Source organism: Cimex lectularius, unplaced genomic scaffold, assembly GCF_000648675.2.
Source record: "Cimex lectularius strain Harlan isolate CLEC.00 unplaced genomic scaffold, Clec_2.1 scaffold322, whole genome shotgun sequence".
Taxonomy (NCBI): Eukaryota; Metazoa; Arthropoda; class Insecta; order Hemiptera; family Cimicidae; genus Cimex; species Cimex lectularius.
Window position 1 is genome coordinate 310351 of NW_019394198.1, and position 16411 is coordinate 326761.

The 16411-nt window shown below is 37.3% G+C and overlaps 2 protein-coding genes across 6 annotated transcripts in view; both read left to right on the forward strand.

Annotated features, from left to right (window-relative positions):
- The window catches only part of LOC112128226, a 59124-nt gene that overhangs the window by 7998 nt on the left and 34715 nt on the right, over nt 1-16411 (forward strand). The gene's annotated exons all lie outside the window — the stretch shown is intronic.
- LOC106665969 (GAS2-like protein pickled eggs) lies at nt 4516-6016 on the forward strand. The gene has a single exon (XM_014392803.2). It carries the CDS (start codon nt 4686-4688, stop codon nt 5805-5807), a length of 1122 nt encoding a protein of 373 aa, XP_014248289.1. The 5' UTR covers nt 4516-4685; the 3' UTR covers nt 5808-6016.

A 16411-nucleotide genomic window follows, 5' to 3' on the forward strand; every position in this document is an offset into this window, starting at 1 on the left:
TTTTTTAAGAAAGCATTGTTAAAATAGCAAACACGAAGATTTCATAATATGTGATCAATGACTTACACTGAAGAAATCAACGTCTTGTCCCACCCTGCTTATAACCCTGATGATGTACCTATCATCTAACTTTAGTCATATCCTTTCTACTGTTCAATATCTCAAGAAATGCACTAAAGACGGCAAGTATGTAAAAATTAGGACAGGTTGAGTTTCATACCTTGTAAGGAATGATAAAAACTGAAGGAAAAACTGAATCTCGCCTTACCCTACTTATAACCCTGACGTCCCATATGCTCAAATCTATTGAATGTCACAATGTTTCTTAAAGAATTACACTTTTGAAACTTGCAAATATGTAGAATTATGAGTCGCCGAGTTTCATACCTTTTAACCAATGCCATAAAACAAAGGGACGACTTGTCTCACCCTGCTTATAACCCTGATAATGTACCTATCATCTAACTTTAGTCATATCCTTTCTACTGTTCAATATCTCAAGAAATGCACTAAAGACGGCAAGTATGTAAAAATTAGGACAGGTTGAGTTTCATACCTTGTAAGGAATGATAAAAACTGAAGGAAAAACTGAATCTCGCCTTACCCTACTTATAACCCTGACGTCCCATATGCTCAAATCTATTGAATGTCACAATGTTTCTTAAAGAATTACACTTTTGAAACTTGCAAATATGTAGAATGACTCGCCGAGTTTCACAACTTTTAACCAATGTCATAAAACGAATGGACGTCTTGTCCGAGCTTACAACCCTCACGTCCCCTCCTGGTTTTTGATATATATTCTATGTATCTTACTTTTTTAATGACTCGAGGATCATCTCCGAAGATGTCCTCAACTTTGTGTAATGATTTGGCCTTAAGTTCGAGAAAGTCGACTTTTCAGTCCTGGTTGTCCAGGTGACTGATTGCAAAATTAAACCTACTATCGCGACTATCATCTAATGTTTTCAACTTGTCAGATCGGAAAGTTTCCAAGGCGATCATGGCATTTTAATAAGCCGGCGTGCAGAACAATGATTAAGGCCCCTGGTCGGTTCCCCATGCGAAAGAGGGCATTGTGCAAAGATTGGGATCGGCGCTAAGTAATCCGGCCGGCATTGAACTTAGGCATTCCGATCCCGGGTTGAACGCCCACGGTTCCAAAGTACCGCACCGGCCACAAAAGATCCGTTTTTCTTTTCTTCCCTTTTTCAACTAATTAGCTTCATACGAACCCCCTGGGAAGCCGGATAATGGACCGTTTGTTTCACAACGGCCCGACCGGTTGCGGTTTCGATTTTCCATTAGGCGCGAGGCGTCCCGGCACGGAAAATTTTTCTCGTTTTCAATCGATCTTTTTTTTCTCCTTATCCAGATCACGGGGTCAACCGGTTAACGGATTTCCCTCAAGGAAAGAAAAGACCCGGTGAAAAGAGCGTTTTCTCCCCTTGGACACTTTTCCGTCCTTGTACACGGAGGGCGACGGAGCGAAGCACCCCATGGGGAAAAATAGGCGACGTGAGGGAAAGTTGTGAAAATTAAACAAATTGCCGTGGCAATAGGACGACTACATCGACTCATCCAGATAATTACTAACATTTATAGTTCGTTGCCTTCGTCGTCGGCTCTCATACCCACGCCTCATATTGACTTTCTTTTTATTTTTTAATTAAACGTCACAGGAAAAATCACACACAATTATAGAATAGTTTAATCATTTCAAAGTGTTCTTCATATGACAGGAGAGGATACGGACGTGGGATCCCGGATTTTAATGAAACTTTTTTAAAATCGTATCTGGTAGCAAACAGAAATAAAAAAATACGATAATGAGAAGCAAATGGACGTTTGATATACAGGATAGTCGGCTACTCGTGTTACAAACTTTGCCAATAGTATCTCCATTCAAAATGGACCCAAAAAGTCCTAACTAACTATAATCTGAATCTCAACAGTTTCGGAGTTATTTCACTTTTACTGATTTTTTAAGATTTCACGACCTTGCTTCAAATAAACAATGATAACTCCAAAACTAAAAGGTTTAGGACAAATCCTTTGATACGATTAAAAACAACGTTAAATTTTCAATAAGATGTGATCAATACTAAATAAGCGTTTTGGTAGCCAGAACTTGGAAAAATAATTTTTTTTAAATTGAAAAATTACTATTGTGATTCTAAACTACCATTTCAAACCGAGAGACCAGCAAATTTCAGAAAACATACTCCATTTAATATCCTTTCTATTGGTGTAATTGCTTTTTTAATTACTTTTTTTAAAGATGAAGAAATTGATGAAGGAGAAGAAAAAAACCGTATTTGACGGATTGGTAAGGTGGAAAGATTATTAAACTTTTTTTAAAGAATTTTCTTTGGAAATGCTCTCCACCCTCCGCAATGCACAAACGAGCCCTGTGTTAGTAAACAAGTAAAAAAAGTTTCGAACCTAATTAAAAAACATTTAATAAATTCATCCAAAATTCCCAAGATCCAAAATCCAAAAGTTTTATTATTTTTTTTATCTTTCCACTTTACCAATCCGTCCACCACGGTTTTTTCCTCCCCTTCATCAATTTATTCATCTTTGAAAAAGTAATTACACCACTAAAAGGATATTAAATGGATAACGTTCTTTGAGATTTGCTAGTCTCTAGGTTGGGAAATAGTAGTTTAGAATCACCATAGTTTTTCAAGTTTGAAACAAAATAATTAATACTTTTTATGTAAGGTTTTGGTTGAAATGAAAAAGTTAATATCACGAGCGGGATTCGAACCCACGATTTTCGGCTCAATACTTCGATCGAAGTCACGATTGCTCAAGTGGTTAGAGCAACAGCGTATTTAGCCGAAGGTCGTGGGTTCGAATCCCGCTCGTGGCACTAACTTTTTCATTTCAACCAAAACCTTACATAAAAGGGATTAATTAATTGAAAGAAGAAATTTGGCCAATAGATGACTAAATATAATGGATTGATACAAAAATTATTTTTCACGTTCTGGCTACTAAACCGCTTATTTCACCAATATTTACAAGTTTAGTATTGAACACATCTTATTAACGTAGTTTTCAATGATATCAACGGATTTTTCTAAAACCTTTCAGTTTTAAAGTTATCATTATTTATTTGAAGCAAGGTAGTGAAATCTTAAAAAAATCCGAAAAAAGGGGAATAACTCCGAAACAGTTGAGATTCGGACCATAGTTAGTTTGGACCTTTTGGTTACATTTTGAAGTAGAATCTCCTGGCAAAGTTTGTAAGACGAGTAGCCGAACACCCTGTATTTATAGAAGCCAGAGAACAACAAAACTTGTTAACAGAAAACCGTATATATATATATATATATATATATATATACANATATATAAAGATAGATAGATGGATAATGAATTAAGAATTTCTAACCAAGCAACTTACCAAAATAGGTTCATTTTTTTAAAGCTAGAAACTAAGTTGATATTCGTTTTTGCACCCCCTAAGACCCCAGAATACCAATTTTTGTTTGGGAAAAACAAAAAATAATTTTCTTTTCTCAAATATTTATCTTTCCAAATGTCACCGATTTTTTTTTAGAAATTCACAAAAGTGGTGATAATCTTAAAACGCTTCCACTCATCCCTAACCATCCCTAATCCTACTTTTAACCTTACTAACCCGCCCCTAATATTAACCCTGATCCCAATCTTAACCTTATTTAACCAAACTTAACCCGCCCATAACCCTAACCCTAACCCTAACTTAAACTAACCTCTACTTTAAATAACCCTATCGTTATCCTACCCCAAACCTTACTTAACCCGTCCGTAATATTAACACTGATCCTCAACTTAACCCTACCTAATCTAACTTAACCCGTATCTAACCCTAGTCCTACCCAACCCTAATTGTACAACAATAATACGAACAAAAAATAACTTTTATTATCTATGTTTACATGGGATGGCCACTTTACATGGGTTGAACGTACTTGAGATGACGTTCTTTGAACAAATTTCTTTTCTATTGTTTTTCCGGTAAAATTTTACATGTTATGACTGGAAATACCTGATAATACTTTCAACAATTAAATATACATGGTTGCGCTGTTAAATTCATTTAAATGTTTTTTTTTTTTTAATTACATTGTCACAGTTGAGTCAGGAAATGTGTCTTTAGCTTCAGACAATATAAAAGTGGTTTTAGGATTTTTTCATCTTTCTTGTTTTTATTTAGTCAAATTGCAATATTTTAATTGATAATTCCTGGTTTTTTTGACAGTTTTACACCCTAGCGGTGTTAAGTTGCTAATCACCAATTTTACCTTGGCTTATTTGCACTATAATGAACTTCAGGTTATGTAAATATATAATTACAATATAATACGTAACAGCGATGCTTTTTATGGACATAGTAGCTCGTTATTGGACCGGGGATTTTGACATTGAGTCTGTTTTCTCCATATATTGCATGTATTATAATATATACGCGATGTGCTGAATGATTTAAGAGCAAAAAAAAAATCGGCGGTGTAGAATTTTAAATTATTTTTCCCCGCGTGTTTCTTCCAAAACGGTATTGGTTGTTAGCCTCAGGGTCGAGAGGCTTTATGACCGGTAAATCGGCCGTGGCGTTTTGCCGTCTTTAATTCATCGGCGATGAATTAAGACCTGAAGGCTGCGGGGGACCTTGTGCAAGGTCAGACCGGCGCATGGAGCCCTGTTCCTACGTGGGGAGCGATCGGGCAAGGTCCCGAAGTGGGGATCGATCCGAGGAAGGGGCCCGGGCAGAAAATCCGCCGACAGCTCAGTCGAGTGAGGAAGACGAAATGGCCGTCATGATCGAACAGAGGGGCTTTCGCCCGTTCAAGTCCTCCGAGGAATACCTTTACGCCATGAAGGAGGACTTGGCGGAATGGCTCAACAACCTGTACCCGGATCTTTACATGACAGTGGACAACTTCTTCGACAGGCTGGACACGGGAGTGCTGCTCTGCAGACACGCCAATCTTGTGAGGGAGTACGCTCAGAGGTACGTCAAGTGGAAAGGCGACGAAGGAAAGACGGAATCGAAAGAGGCGTTTAACGTGTTGAAATACCCTTCGGTGAAGTGCTTCAATTCCGCGAAGCAGGGGACCTTCTTCGCCAGGGACAACGTGTCCAACTTCATCGCCTGGTGTCGGCACGCTCTAGGGATCATCGACTGCCTCCTCTTCGAGACGGACGATTTGATACTCCTGAAAAACGAGAAGAACGTGATACTCTGCCTGCTCGAACTCGCCAGGTGTGGTACCAAATTCGGCATGCCCGCACCGACTCTGATTCTCATGGAGAAGGAAATAGACGAGGAGATAGCTAGGGAGGCCGACGAAGGGGTCGACATGAGTACGGACTCGGAACCGGAAGTCGGCCTCGGCCAGGGACAGATAGTCACCAACGACCTCAAAAACCTCGACGACATGGTGCGCGTACAGGTGCAGATGTGCAAGTGTCCGACCCAGTTCCCGATGATCAGGGTCTCCGAAGGGAAGTACAGGATCGGCGATACCAAGGTGTTGATCTTCGTCCGCCTCCTGAGAAACCACGTTATGGTGAGGGTCGGTGGCGGGTGGGACACGCTAGCCCATTATCTTGACAAACACGACCCCTGCAGGTGCAGGACTTCCCACAAGACGGCCGTCTCGGCCAAGATGACCGGAGCGAAGACGGGCGGACCCCATATCCAGATCGCCAAAGCCAAAGTCACCTACGAGAGGAAGGATATCAGAAAAGAGACAGTCTGGGGTGCCCAGCCCTACTGCGAACCCCATGTCCACGTATCCCCGACTCCATGAAAAATGAAATAATCTCAGGTTTGACCACGAGAATTTCAAGCCAAATGTGTATTTTAAAACAGGATTAAAAAAATATATTTAATCATTTATTTAACTTCTATCTCTCTTTTTCATAGTGATCCATGTGCAATAATGGTGCATTTTTCAATTTTGTGATAATTAACCCTAAGAAAAGCTAAAACAAAAAAAAATTATATACTTTTTCAAGTTACCAATTTATAAATAATGTACATTTATATTGTATATAAAACTGCTTAAATGTATATATAATTTATTACGCTTTTTTTATATAAAATGTATTTGGAAAAAAATAAGTTTTGGTTTGGTATTTTTTATATTCTTTTGTATACGAAAAATAATTAATAAAATATATAACTATCATATTTTTTATATTTTTGGCGGTTTGAATAAAAAAATTAAACTATTTTTAAAGATGTCTTTTTAAAATTAGCAAAAAACAAGCATACATATTATTATTTTTCTATTTAAAATTAAAGGTTGAGGTTTCCATTTATTTTGCTAATATATTTTTTTCGAAAATAAATCATATATTTTTTATTCAATTCCCTTTAAATCCTTATATTTAAACAAGATTAAAAATATGTAAACAACATGCCTGACATGCTTGGTTTGATTATTATTGCTCGCCAGAGCTCGACTTGCAGAAGTGGTATTTTTGTTATGATCAATTTGTTATTCTGAAATTAATTTACAATAGTCTTTTACATGCTTCCTCGTGTAAACATTAAGTAAAATGTTATAGTTGTCATTATTAGGATCAGTGATTAACTGATCTACTTGATTTGTTTATTTGATTGGTAATTTTTAATTTTCACCTGGTAGTTTTTCTAATTTTATAATCTTTTAAAAGCAACTATAAGACGGTTGTGCCCCTGCAAATCAAATAAACAAACCCTGGTCTGAAAATCTAAAGAATCGCCATAAATCTATTTACATATTTTTATCTAAAACATGAGAAGTCAACAGGGTTTACTTATTTGATTGGTATTTTTTAAACTTTCATCTACCATGATTTTCTAGTTTTATAAGTTTCTATGCAACTAGAAGAAAATTTCGCCCCTGCAAAACAATTAACCCTGGGTCTGAACTTCTGAAGAGTCGCCATAAATTCCTTTACATATTTTGATGTAAAACACGAAAAATCAACTCGATTTGTTTATTTTGTGATTTTCATATATCAGATTTTCTAGTTTCATAATTTTTTAAGCAACTACAAGATGATTTCGCCTCTGCAAAACAATTAACCCTGGGTCTGAATTTCTGAAGAATCGCCATAAATCCGTTAACATATTTTGACGTAAAACATGAAAAATCAACATGATTTATTTATTTGATTGGTATTTTTTACACGTTCATCTACCATGATTTTCTAGTTTTATAAGATTCTATGCAACTAGAAGAAGATTTCACCCCTGCAAAACAATTAACCCCTGGGTCTGAACTACTGAAGAATACCCATGAACCTTTTTGAAGTTTTGGGTGTATAATTTGAAAAATCCATTTGCTGTCATTGTCTGTGTGATAGTTTGTATTTGAAGGGTGCGAATTTTTATTTATTTTTACAAATTTTCATTTCTCCAACCTACCAACCCTCGGACGGAAATTCTGTAATATCCCCGTAAATTCATTTTTACGGAAAAGACGTATTTTTTAATTTGCATTTGCCTTATTTTTCAGTTTTATAGATTTTTTTTCAACTGTATAAAGATTTTAGCACAGTAAATCAACTAATCCTGGGTAGGAAGATCCGAAGAGTTGCCGTAAATCTCTTTCCATATTTTGATGCCAAACATGAAAAGTCAACATGATTTATTTATTTGATTGGTATTTTTAAAATTTTCATCAACCAAATTTTCTAGTTTCATAATCTTTTGAGCAAAACTACAAGACGATTTTGCCCCTGCAAATCAATTAACCCCAGGTATGAAAGTATATAGAGTTGCCATAAATCCCTTTACATATTTTCATGTAAAGCATGAAAAATCAACTTGATTTGTTTATTTCATTTGTATTTTGTAATTTTCATCTGCCAGATTTTCTAGTTTTATAAGATTTTATGCAACTACAGAAAGATTTTTTCTCTGGGTCTAACGAGTCGCTATAAATCCCTTTACAAATTTTTATCTAAAAAACAAAAATCTACTGGATTTCATTGTTTAGACTTTCAAAATTACAACCAGACTCTTTCACGTATTTTTCATGCAAAACAGCCAACCCCGTGTCTTATCATAAACCTGACACCTATATTTTTACGGGAAATAAGATATTCCTCGTATATTTCTTAGTTATTTTTTAAATCTTCTTTCTACCACAGGCAGTACAAACAATGAGCCATGTGGTCCACCTCTTCGTCTAAATTGTTGCTTGTCACTTTTTCACGTGTCCAGTTTCGAACTTTTCCATCTCCTCCAGTTTCTCACTCTCGGGTCTTCGATAAATCGCGATGACCTGTTAAACGAAATCACTTCCACCGTGGGCGTTTTGTGCGGGGGTCGCACCGTCTTTTCACCAAACTCGATCACGTTCCAACCGCCAAAAGCTCGTGTCGCAACGGAAATTTACAGACTCGGATTTTCTCTCCATCGTGGGCGTCCTTAAGCCGGTCAATTTGTTTTTGCCTTTCTTGCGAGTTTGATAATTTAATCTATCCCCCTCTTTCTTCTTCGTTTTGTGGCTTTAAAAACCGTCTAATCCCTGTCAAAATAATAAAGTTTTTAAAGGGATATGTATATAAATTTAGAAAAATAATAGAAGTATTACGTACAAAAAGAGAAAAATAAGATATCTCAAAATGTTAATATCTACGTTATTTATGTGGTAAAAGAGGAAGTGTCCTTATTTGAGCGTCAATTTAACATCCCTAGTTTAGTCAGCTTGTTATTAAAAATAAATTGGATGCCAGATAGACATCAGTATGTAAAAAATATATTATACTTTAAGTTCATTATGTTTCGTGGTCCTTTTTGACCAAATAACTTCTTTCAATTAATTAATATTTTTTTATTATGTAAGGTATTGTTGAAATTAAAAAGCTAGTGTCACGAGCGGGATTCGAACCCACATTTGGAAAATGACAAAAAGGAGGGAAAAAGTCGTAAGGTAGGTTGATGAGGTGGGGCGTTGGTGTCCGAGTGGATCGAAGTCACGATAGGTCAAGTGGTTAGAGCGGCGGCGTATTTAGCCGAAGGTCGTGGGTTCGAATCCCGCTCGAGAGACTGACTTTTTTTTATCTCAACCAATACCTTACATAAAAGATCAATTAATTGAAAGACGTGATTTCGTCAATCGGACCACGAAATCTAATGGATTTAATAAGTAAAATGAAGTGTATTTTATGTGGCCATTAGTGGCGAACCCACTAAAGCTCTCCGTGGCCAACTCTATGAGCCCAGAACCCTACTGCGGGCTAGGATACATATTAAAATGGATCCTTAATGATTTCAAAACCTGGTGGAAGAATACCGAAGGTATGAGGCATGCGAAGAAATTCATAGAAGGACAATCCATAAAACTTACAAAAGAACTACTGGAAGGCAATCGCAACTGAACTAGGATTGTGGTTGGACTCCTGACGGGGCAGATGATCCCATCTTTACTCTTGGGCGTTGAGACCCATGAGGATCTTTAACGTCCGCACTGATCCCCAAGGGGACTTCTCAGACGCCTAGTGTTCTCAAAAGAAAACACTTGTCACATCCCGTGGCCAGCGAGGTGGTGCAATACTAGCCATGTTTAGAAGTGCCCTGAAAATACATGTGCCTTAAAAAAGGCAGTTTTTTGGTTTCCAGCACAGCCTTTTAGCAGATAGAGAAGGCACTCTAACTCCAGCTCCGGTTGGCCGGTACCCTGCAGCTAAGATACAATTTGTTTACAAACCACGACCACCACGAGTCCAACCTCAATTAGTGGAGCCGCTTGGATACTCCACTCCCTTGGTTCAGTATTATTTTTAAGGTGGGACTGATCGCCCACCCGGGAGGTCATACGAACTACCCCGTTGCCTGAGGGGTGCGGGTTCAGTAACCCTGGAATCCTCTGCCAAAGCAGAGGGGGGAAAGGGAAAGAAAAGGAAAGGGGTATGAAAGGTAAGGAAGGTAATAGGGATAATGCCTCCATCATTGGTTACCCCCAGGCACCAGGGTTGATGGTCGGACTTTGCCTGAGCCCACAGGGAAGATGTCCCTTTGGGTAGTAATAGTAAAGAGTAGTACCTTACGGGGCACCGGATAGGAGTACAGACAGAACAAACACTGTGCAGATACTGGCAGGAAGAGGAGGAGACCGCAGAACACATTTTATGTTTCTGTGAAGGTCTATGTAGGTGCACGTTCTTGCAACTAGGACAAGAAAAACCACAAGCAAGATCCTACATCAAGGAACCGATGGCAAAGCTGGGGAGGCTGGTTAATAGCCTGTAGCTTCTTCTTGCCGGTGGCCTTGGAGGGTTTCTTGGCCGGGGACTTTTTAGCTTAGTTGAGCTAGCTTTAAGCTTTTTCGGCTTGGGCTTAGCCGGAGACTTTGCTTTCGTGGCCTTGGCTTTCTTGGCAACTTCTTAGGTGTAGTTGCTGTCTTCTTCACCGCGGCTTCCTTTTTGGGAGCAGCGCCTTTTTTGGTGCCCTTCTTTGCCGCAGGTTTCTTCACCGTTTTGTCCTTGCTGGGAAACTTGAACGAGCTGTTGGCACCGGTGCCCTTGGTCTGGACAAGGTGCCCAGAAGCATCGGCGCTCTCCAGGTATTTCCTGATGAAGACCGCCATAGACGGGCCCACTTTGAAGTTGGCGACGACGTACTTCTTGATGGCCTGGAGGGAAGAACCGCCTCGCTCGTGCAACTTGGTGATCGCCTCGTCGACCATCTGAGATGTTGGAGGGTGAGATGGTTCCTTCTTCGCCGCTCCAGCCTTCTGGCTCTTCTTGCCTGCTCCTTTGCTGCCCTTCTTCGGAGTCTCAGTCGCTGCCGCCGAAGCGGGTGTAGTCGAAGTCTCAGTCATGATGTGCTTACGCTTTGCTAGCTCGATCTCGAGTGAACCCTAACCATCCCTAAAAGCCTGTAGCTGGGCAGTGAGTTATAATTAACAGAGGAGCACAATAGATTTAGGTCGAGGTACAGTAGGCCTTGTGGCTCCTTATCCCCTACCATCCTGCCAAATTTCATTGGTATGCGATCAAAAATGCGACCGCTAGAGAGCGCTAGATTTTTGAAAAACCGAAAGCATCAACATACAGGTTTCTTGATATCAAATCGAGTGATCGAAGTATCGAACCGGGAGACAAAAAAAGCGAAAGCATGACCAGTTAAAAGGAAACTGATTCAATTTACGGAAGGTTTATCAAGGTTTGTATAATCCTGAAAAATTAGCCTCTTCGCTTTATTAAGACTAAACTAAGACATACTACATATAACATATATAATCTTCATTTGGATCCGGAGGGGGGTAATTCCCCTTTTACACCCCCCTTAGATCCACCATTGGCTTTAATCTGTATCTGGACGCTTCTGGCCATTTGGCTATTTGAAGTCTTTAACTGTCTCCGTTGTTTAGTTCTTGTATCTGTATGATTTAGTTTATGTCTTTGAAGGTCTGTAAGACCAGTTCCGTAGATTTACATGGTATATGTGACGTAAGCTTCGGTCAGTCTCGACATATGTCCAGTATAATTACACCTATATTCGCAATACACCCACGCATGATTTTACGCCACGGGTTTTACAAATTGACAGTGCAAACACGCCCAAGGTGAGAACACCTCGTCCGGTGTTCTCGTACCCTTCCTAATTGGTATGTACCATCGGCGTTATGGAGGATTTTATTTTCATAGAACCAACACTGACGTCAAACCAGGAGAACGGACGCTTTCACAATGGTAAAACCGCCGGACCGCGCTTTAATTCGTGACTCGCCTTGACTCCTTGTCATTTATGATCGAAATAACGGGGACAAGACTTTGTAAATTGATGTAGTGTCCGTCAGATTTCTGTACCTCCGTGGAGCTGTTGATTTTGACTAACTTTCAACATTGACTATTTCGCTCTGGTTTTGACCTAGTGATTAATCTCCTTGGTTAAATTTTATGATAAATGAACAATTTATAGAAAAAAGATCTTATAGACAAAACCTGAGATGAAAATTAATAAATGGTTATGTTCTGTCTTCAGGATCAGCTTCACAGACGCTGCAGTGTTTTTTTAACCATAGAGTGTATGTTTTTTCTTAATATATGCTCGTCCTTTGATCCGTATGCTAATTGATCCGCTGTACCATCACAAAACAACATACCCGGTTGATTTATGAACGGAATATTTTGAAAAATCCCCTGGTGAAATTGAAAAAGCGACAGTCCTATTGTAAGAAGCAGTTTCTTTCTCGGTAGAACGAAACGTGTTGAATTACGGTACTTTTACGTCCTTTTTTTCCTTATCAGCCGGAGGCGTTCCAAATCGATTGTGAAAATGGCGATAACTTCCGGAAAATTTACCCCTGCGATAACCGGGAGAAAGTTTTTCCTCCCCCCCCGGCTTATGCTCATACCGGGTAGAAAATTTTTTCGACTTTCGACCAGAAACATTCCAGTGGAAAACAATAATATCAATTCTCCGATCATATTCAAATCGGGCTTGGTAGATATTCGAAGGCCGAACTTTCAACTCTTCGCCGTGTAAAGCCCACTCAAATTCCTTGCGTTTCTTGTTGTTCTAGCCTGTTATACCGATGAAAAAATAGGACTATGATCATATTCGATATACAAGGGATCTAACCTGTTAAATACATAACAAAGAAAGTGCATAGAGAGAAAAAAAATGTTGAAGTGGATAAAACAGCAGATTACCATATCAGGCCATCGCATGCTTTGAACTCAACAGATCTGATAAAAAATTAATTAATTGCTCATATTAACGGACACACAAGTCTTAATTATTCAATAAAGCCGGGTATTTCAGACAAAAACAAAAAAACCACCCGAATAAAAAAAAAGTATTACTAATAATTTGTGGTTAGTTTGTGGCAAACCCGAATGGTTGAAGAAATTAGTGGTCGGTCTAGATATTGTTGTTCCTTCTTTAGTAATACATCGAGTGATGAAATGTCGACAATATTGCAAAACAAAAGTTTATTAAGTGAATTTTTTATAAGACCAATGGGCTAAAATTTGATTGTCAGATTGACTAAATCGATCTATCAGATTTGATCTCTTCTTTTCTAATTAATCCAACAAACAAAAACGCTCTGATTTGGAGCAATAAAACTGTTAAATGAGTACAGATTGTAACTTTAGTAAGTAAACAATTTTTCAAGAAGTCAATGGTCAAAATATGATTGTCAGATTTGACCTTTTCTTTTGTAACTAACCGTCTAAACATAAAAACATCATGATTGATAATATTTATTAAGCAAATATTTCTTAAAGGTGTAAGGGGTCAAAATATGATTTTAGATTTGACCTTTTCTAAATAGATTTGACCATCTTCATTTTTTCTAACAAATCTTAAAATCTGAAAAACGTTATGAATGATAATATGAATCAAGTAATTAATTCTTAAAGGTGCAAGTGTCAAAANAAAACGTTATGAATGATAATATGTATCAAGTATTAATTCTTAAAGGGGCAAGAATCAAAACATGTTCGTCAGATTTTATTAATTAAATAATTCTTAAAGATGCAAGGGTCGAAATTTGATTGCCAGATTTGACTTCGATATATCAGATTTGACCACCTTCATTTTTTATAACTAATCGTACTATCATAAAAACACAATGAATGACAATGCTTAATTAAGTAAATAACTTTTAAAGGTGCAAGGGTCATTTGATTGTCAGATTTGACTTCGATATATCAGGTTTGACCACGTCTGTTTCTCTTAACAAATCGTAAAATATAAAAATTTTATGGTTGACAATATTTATTAAGTAAATAATTCTTAAAGGTGGAAGGGTCAAAATATGTTTGTCAGATTTGACCACTTACTTATGTTCAATTGAAGAAACATAAAAACCATTCAATTGAAAATATTTATTAATAAAATAATTCTGGAAGGTGCAACAGTCAAAATATGATGGTCAAATTTGACCTCTTCTTTCCCAGTCAATCGTACAATATAAAAATGTTAGGAATGATAATATTTATTAAGTAAATAATTCTTAAAGGGGTCAAAATATTATTGTCAGATTTGACCTATTCTTTTTTAATCGTTCGTACAGCCATAAAAACCTCCAAATCTTTTTCATAAATTATTAAAACTGTGTGTGTTTTATGATTTTTTTTTTATAATTGTCAATGATTGATTATTTTGCCTTTGATCTATCACATTTGACAATTTCTATTATAATGAATCATACAAATGTAAAAACGTTACAATCGATAAACCATATTAAGTAAATAATTAAGACGCAATGGTAAAAATATGACAGTCATATTTTTACAAACTATTTGCATAAAATTAAACAGATTGAGGTGTTTAAAGACAGTGTTTTTATGAAAATTTGATTCATCGGATTTTATTACACTTTTTCTAATATATCTTAGCTGTTTTTTTAAACTGTTGGTACAGCAGTCGCGAAGGAAAAATTATTTCGTAATAATATTTGTCTTGTATAATATTTGAATATATAAATTATAACTGATGATGTTTTTTAAATTTTTGTTTGTTCCGCTCGGCCCGATCGATCCACTTTTGGTCCTTTCTTATTAATCATACAGCTGATCTGTCACAGTCGATCAATAAAAATCAATCTTTAAGAATTTCGATCGAAGGTGAGCCGGTCGTACGGCAAAAACGATACAGGCTTACGAAAGAAAAAGAAGCCGGCTTCGGAAATTTCACCCGCCTCGGAGATAAGGAGCCGGCACAATGGAAAAGACCATTTACGTCTGTTTTGTATTTGCATATTTTTACCGCTCTCCCCGTGTCGAAACGCCATTGTCCAGAAGAGGGAAAGAAGGCCGGGTGTACGAAACGGCGAGAAGACGAAATTTCAAATTCCCCCATTTCGGCTTGATCGCCCTAAATGGCGAGATTGTCGGAAAGAAAAACAGGTGCGGGCCCGACCTGGGATTGACATTTAAGCCGTGTATGGCGACCAAGGATTTTCCTATTCCGACTTCCTCGGCCGAGAGAACTGCGCATTCACGATCCTCTTCTTTTTATGTTTCTTCACAATACAGCCCAATTAACATAAGAGGAATTTACATCCAATCAGATATAGATTGGAGTCTGGAAATAGTTCTAATTGGCCCAGTTTGACTCTATGATAACTTAGTGTTTTACTAAGTGGCCAATTACTACCTCACAAACGACGAATCCACCCTAAAACACTTAAATTTTGTCGTCAGCTTATACGCAGACAAATTGACCCTTCTTCTCCTTTTTTGACTCGACGGAATAATAGCCAGCTCATTCCCCATTGAAGGAAATATTATTCAAACATTTATATAATTAATCTTTATGTAAGGCATTGGTTGCAGTGAAAAAGTTAGTGTCACGAGCGGGATTCGAACCCACGACCTTCGGCTAAATATGCTGCTGCTCTAACCACTTGAGCTATCGTGAAGGTCGTGGGTTCGAATCCCGCTCGTGACACTAACTTTTTCACTGCAACCTATGCCTTACATAAAGATTAATTAATTGAAAGAAGTTATTTGGTCAATCGGACCACGAAATATAATGGATTTATACATATTTCATGAAAGAATTGTATTTTTTAAAATAAATAATGCAAAAAAAGGTGTAGTTTTCGACCGCTTTCTCATCGGATGTATAATCACTCCAGTTTCGAGATTTGAACTTTTACGTGAAACTTCATGACGCATGGGCGAAAAACGTGTATGTATGACTAACGACTACTAACTGCCGTAGGATATTTCTAACTGTAGCTGGAGAAGACCCATGGCTATAATTTCCATAAGCCGTTGCGACAAAACTTGAATAATTTATACGAACGGCTAGTCCATGGGGGATAAAATTGCTTTAATATGCGCGACGCATGACTTACAGAAAAGTTTATTAATAATTATACACTTCCAAACCTATTGTTTTCGTAGTTTCGAAGGGATATTTATGTTTGGTTAAGAAAGAAGAGGTCAAATCCAACAGACGAAAGTGAAATCTAACAAACGTATTTAACTTTATAACACTTGCACGTTTAACAACTATTTACTTAATAAATATTATCAATAATAACGTTTTTATGTCAATACGATTTCTTAGAAAAAAGGTGGTCATATCTTATATATCAAAGCCAAATCTGGCTATAATATTTCTACCCTTGCATCTTTAGAATTTTTTACTTAATAAATAATATCAATCATAACATTTATATGTTCGTATGGTTTTTATGTATGCATGATTAATTAGAAAAGAAATGGTCAGTCTGTCACTCATGTTACGACCCGTGCACCTTTAGAATTATTTAATTAGAAAAGGAGTAGTCAATATGTCAATCATAATTTGACCCGTGCATCTTTAAGAATTATTTACTTAATAAATGTTACCAATCATAACGTTTTTATGTTTCAATGCTTAATTAGAAAAGAAATGTCTGTCAATCATGTTACCCTTGCACCTTTAGAATTTTTTAATTAAAAATAA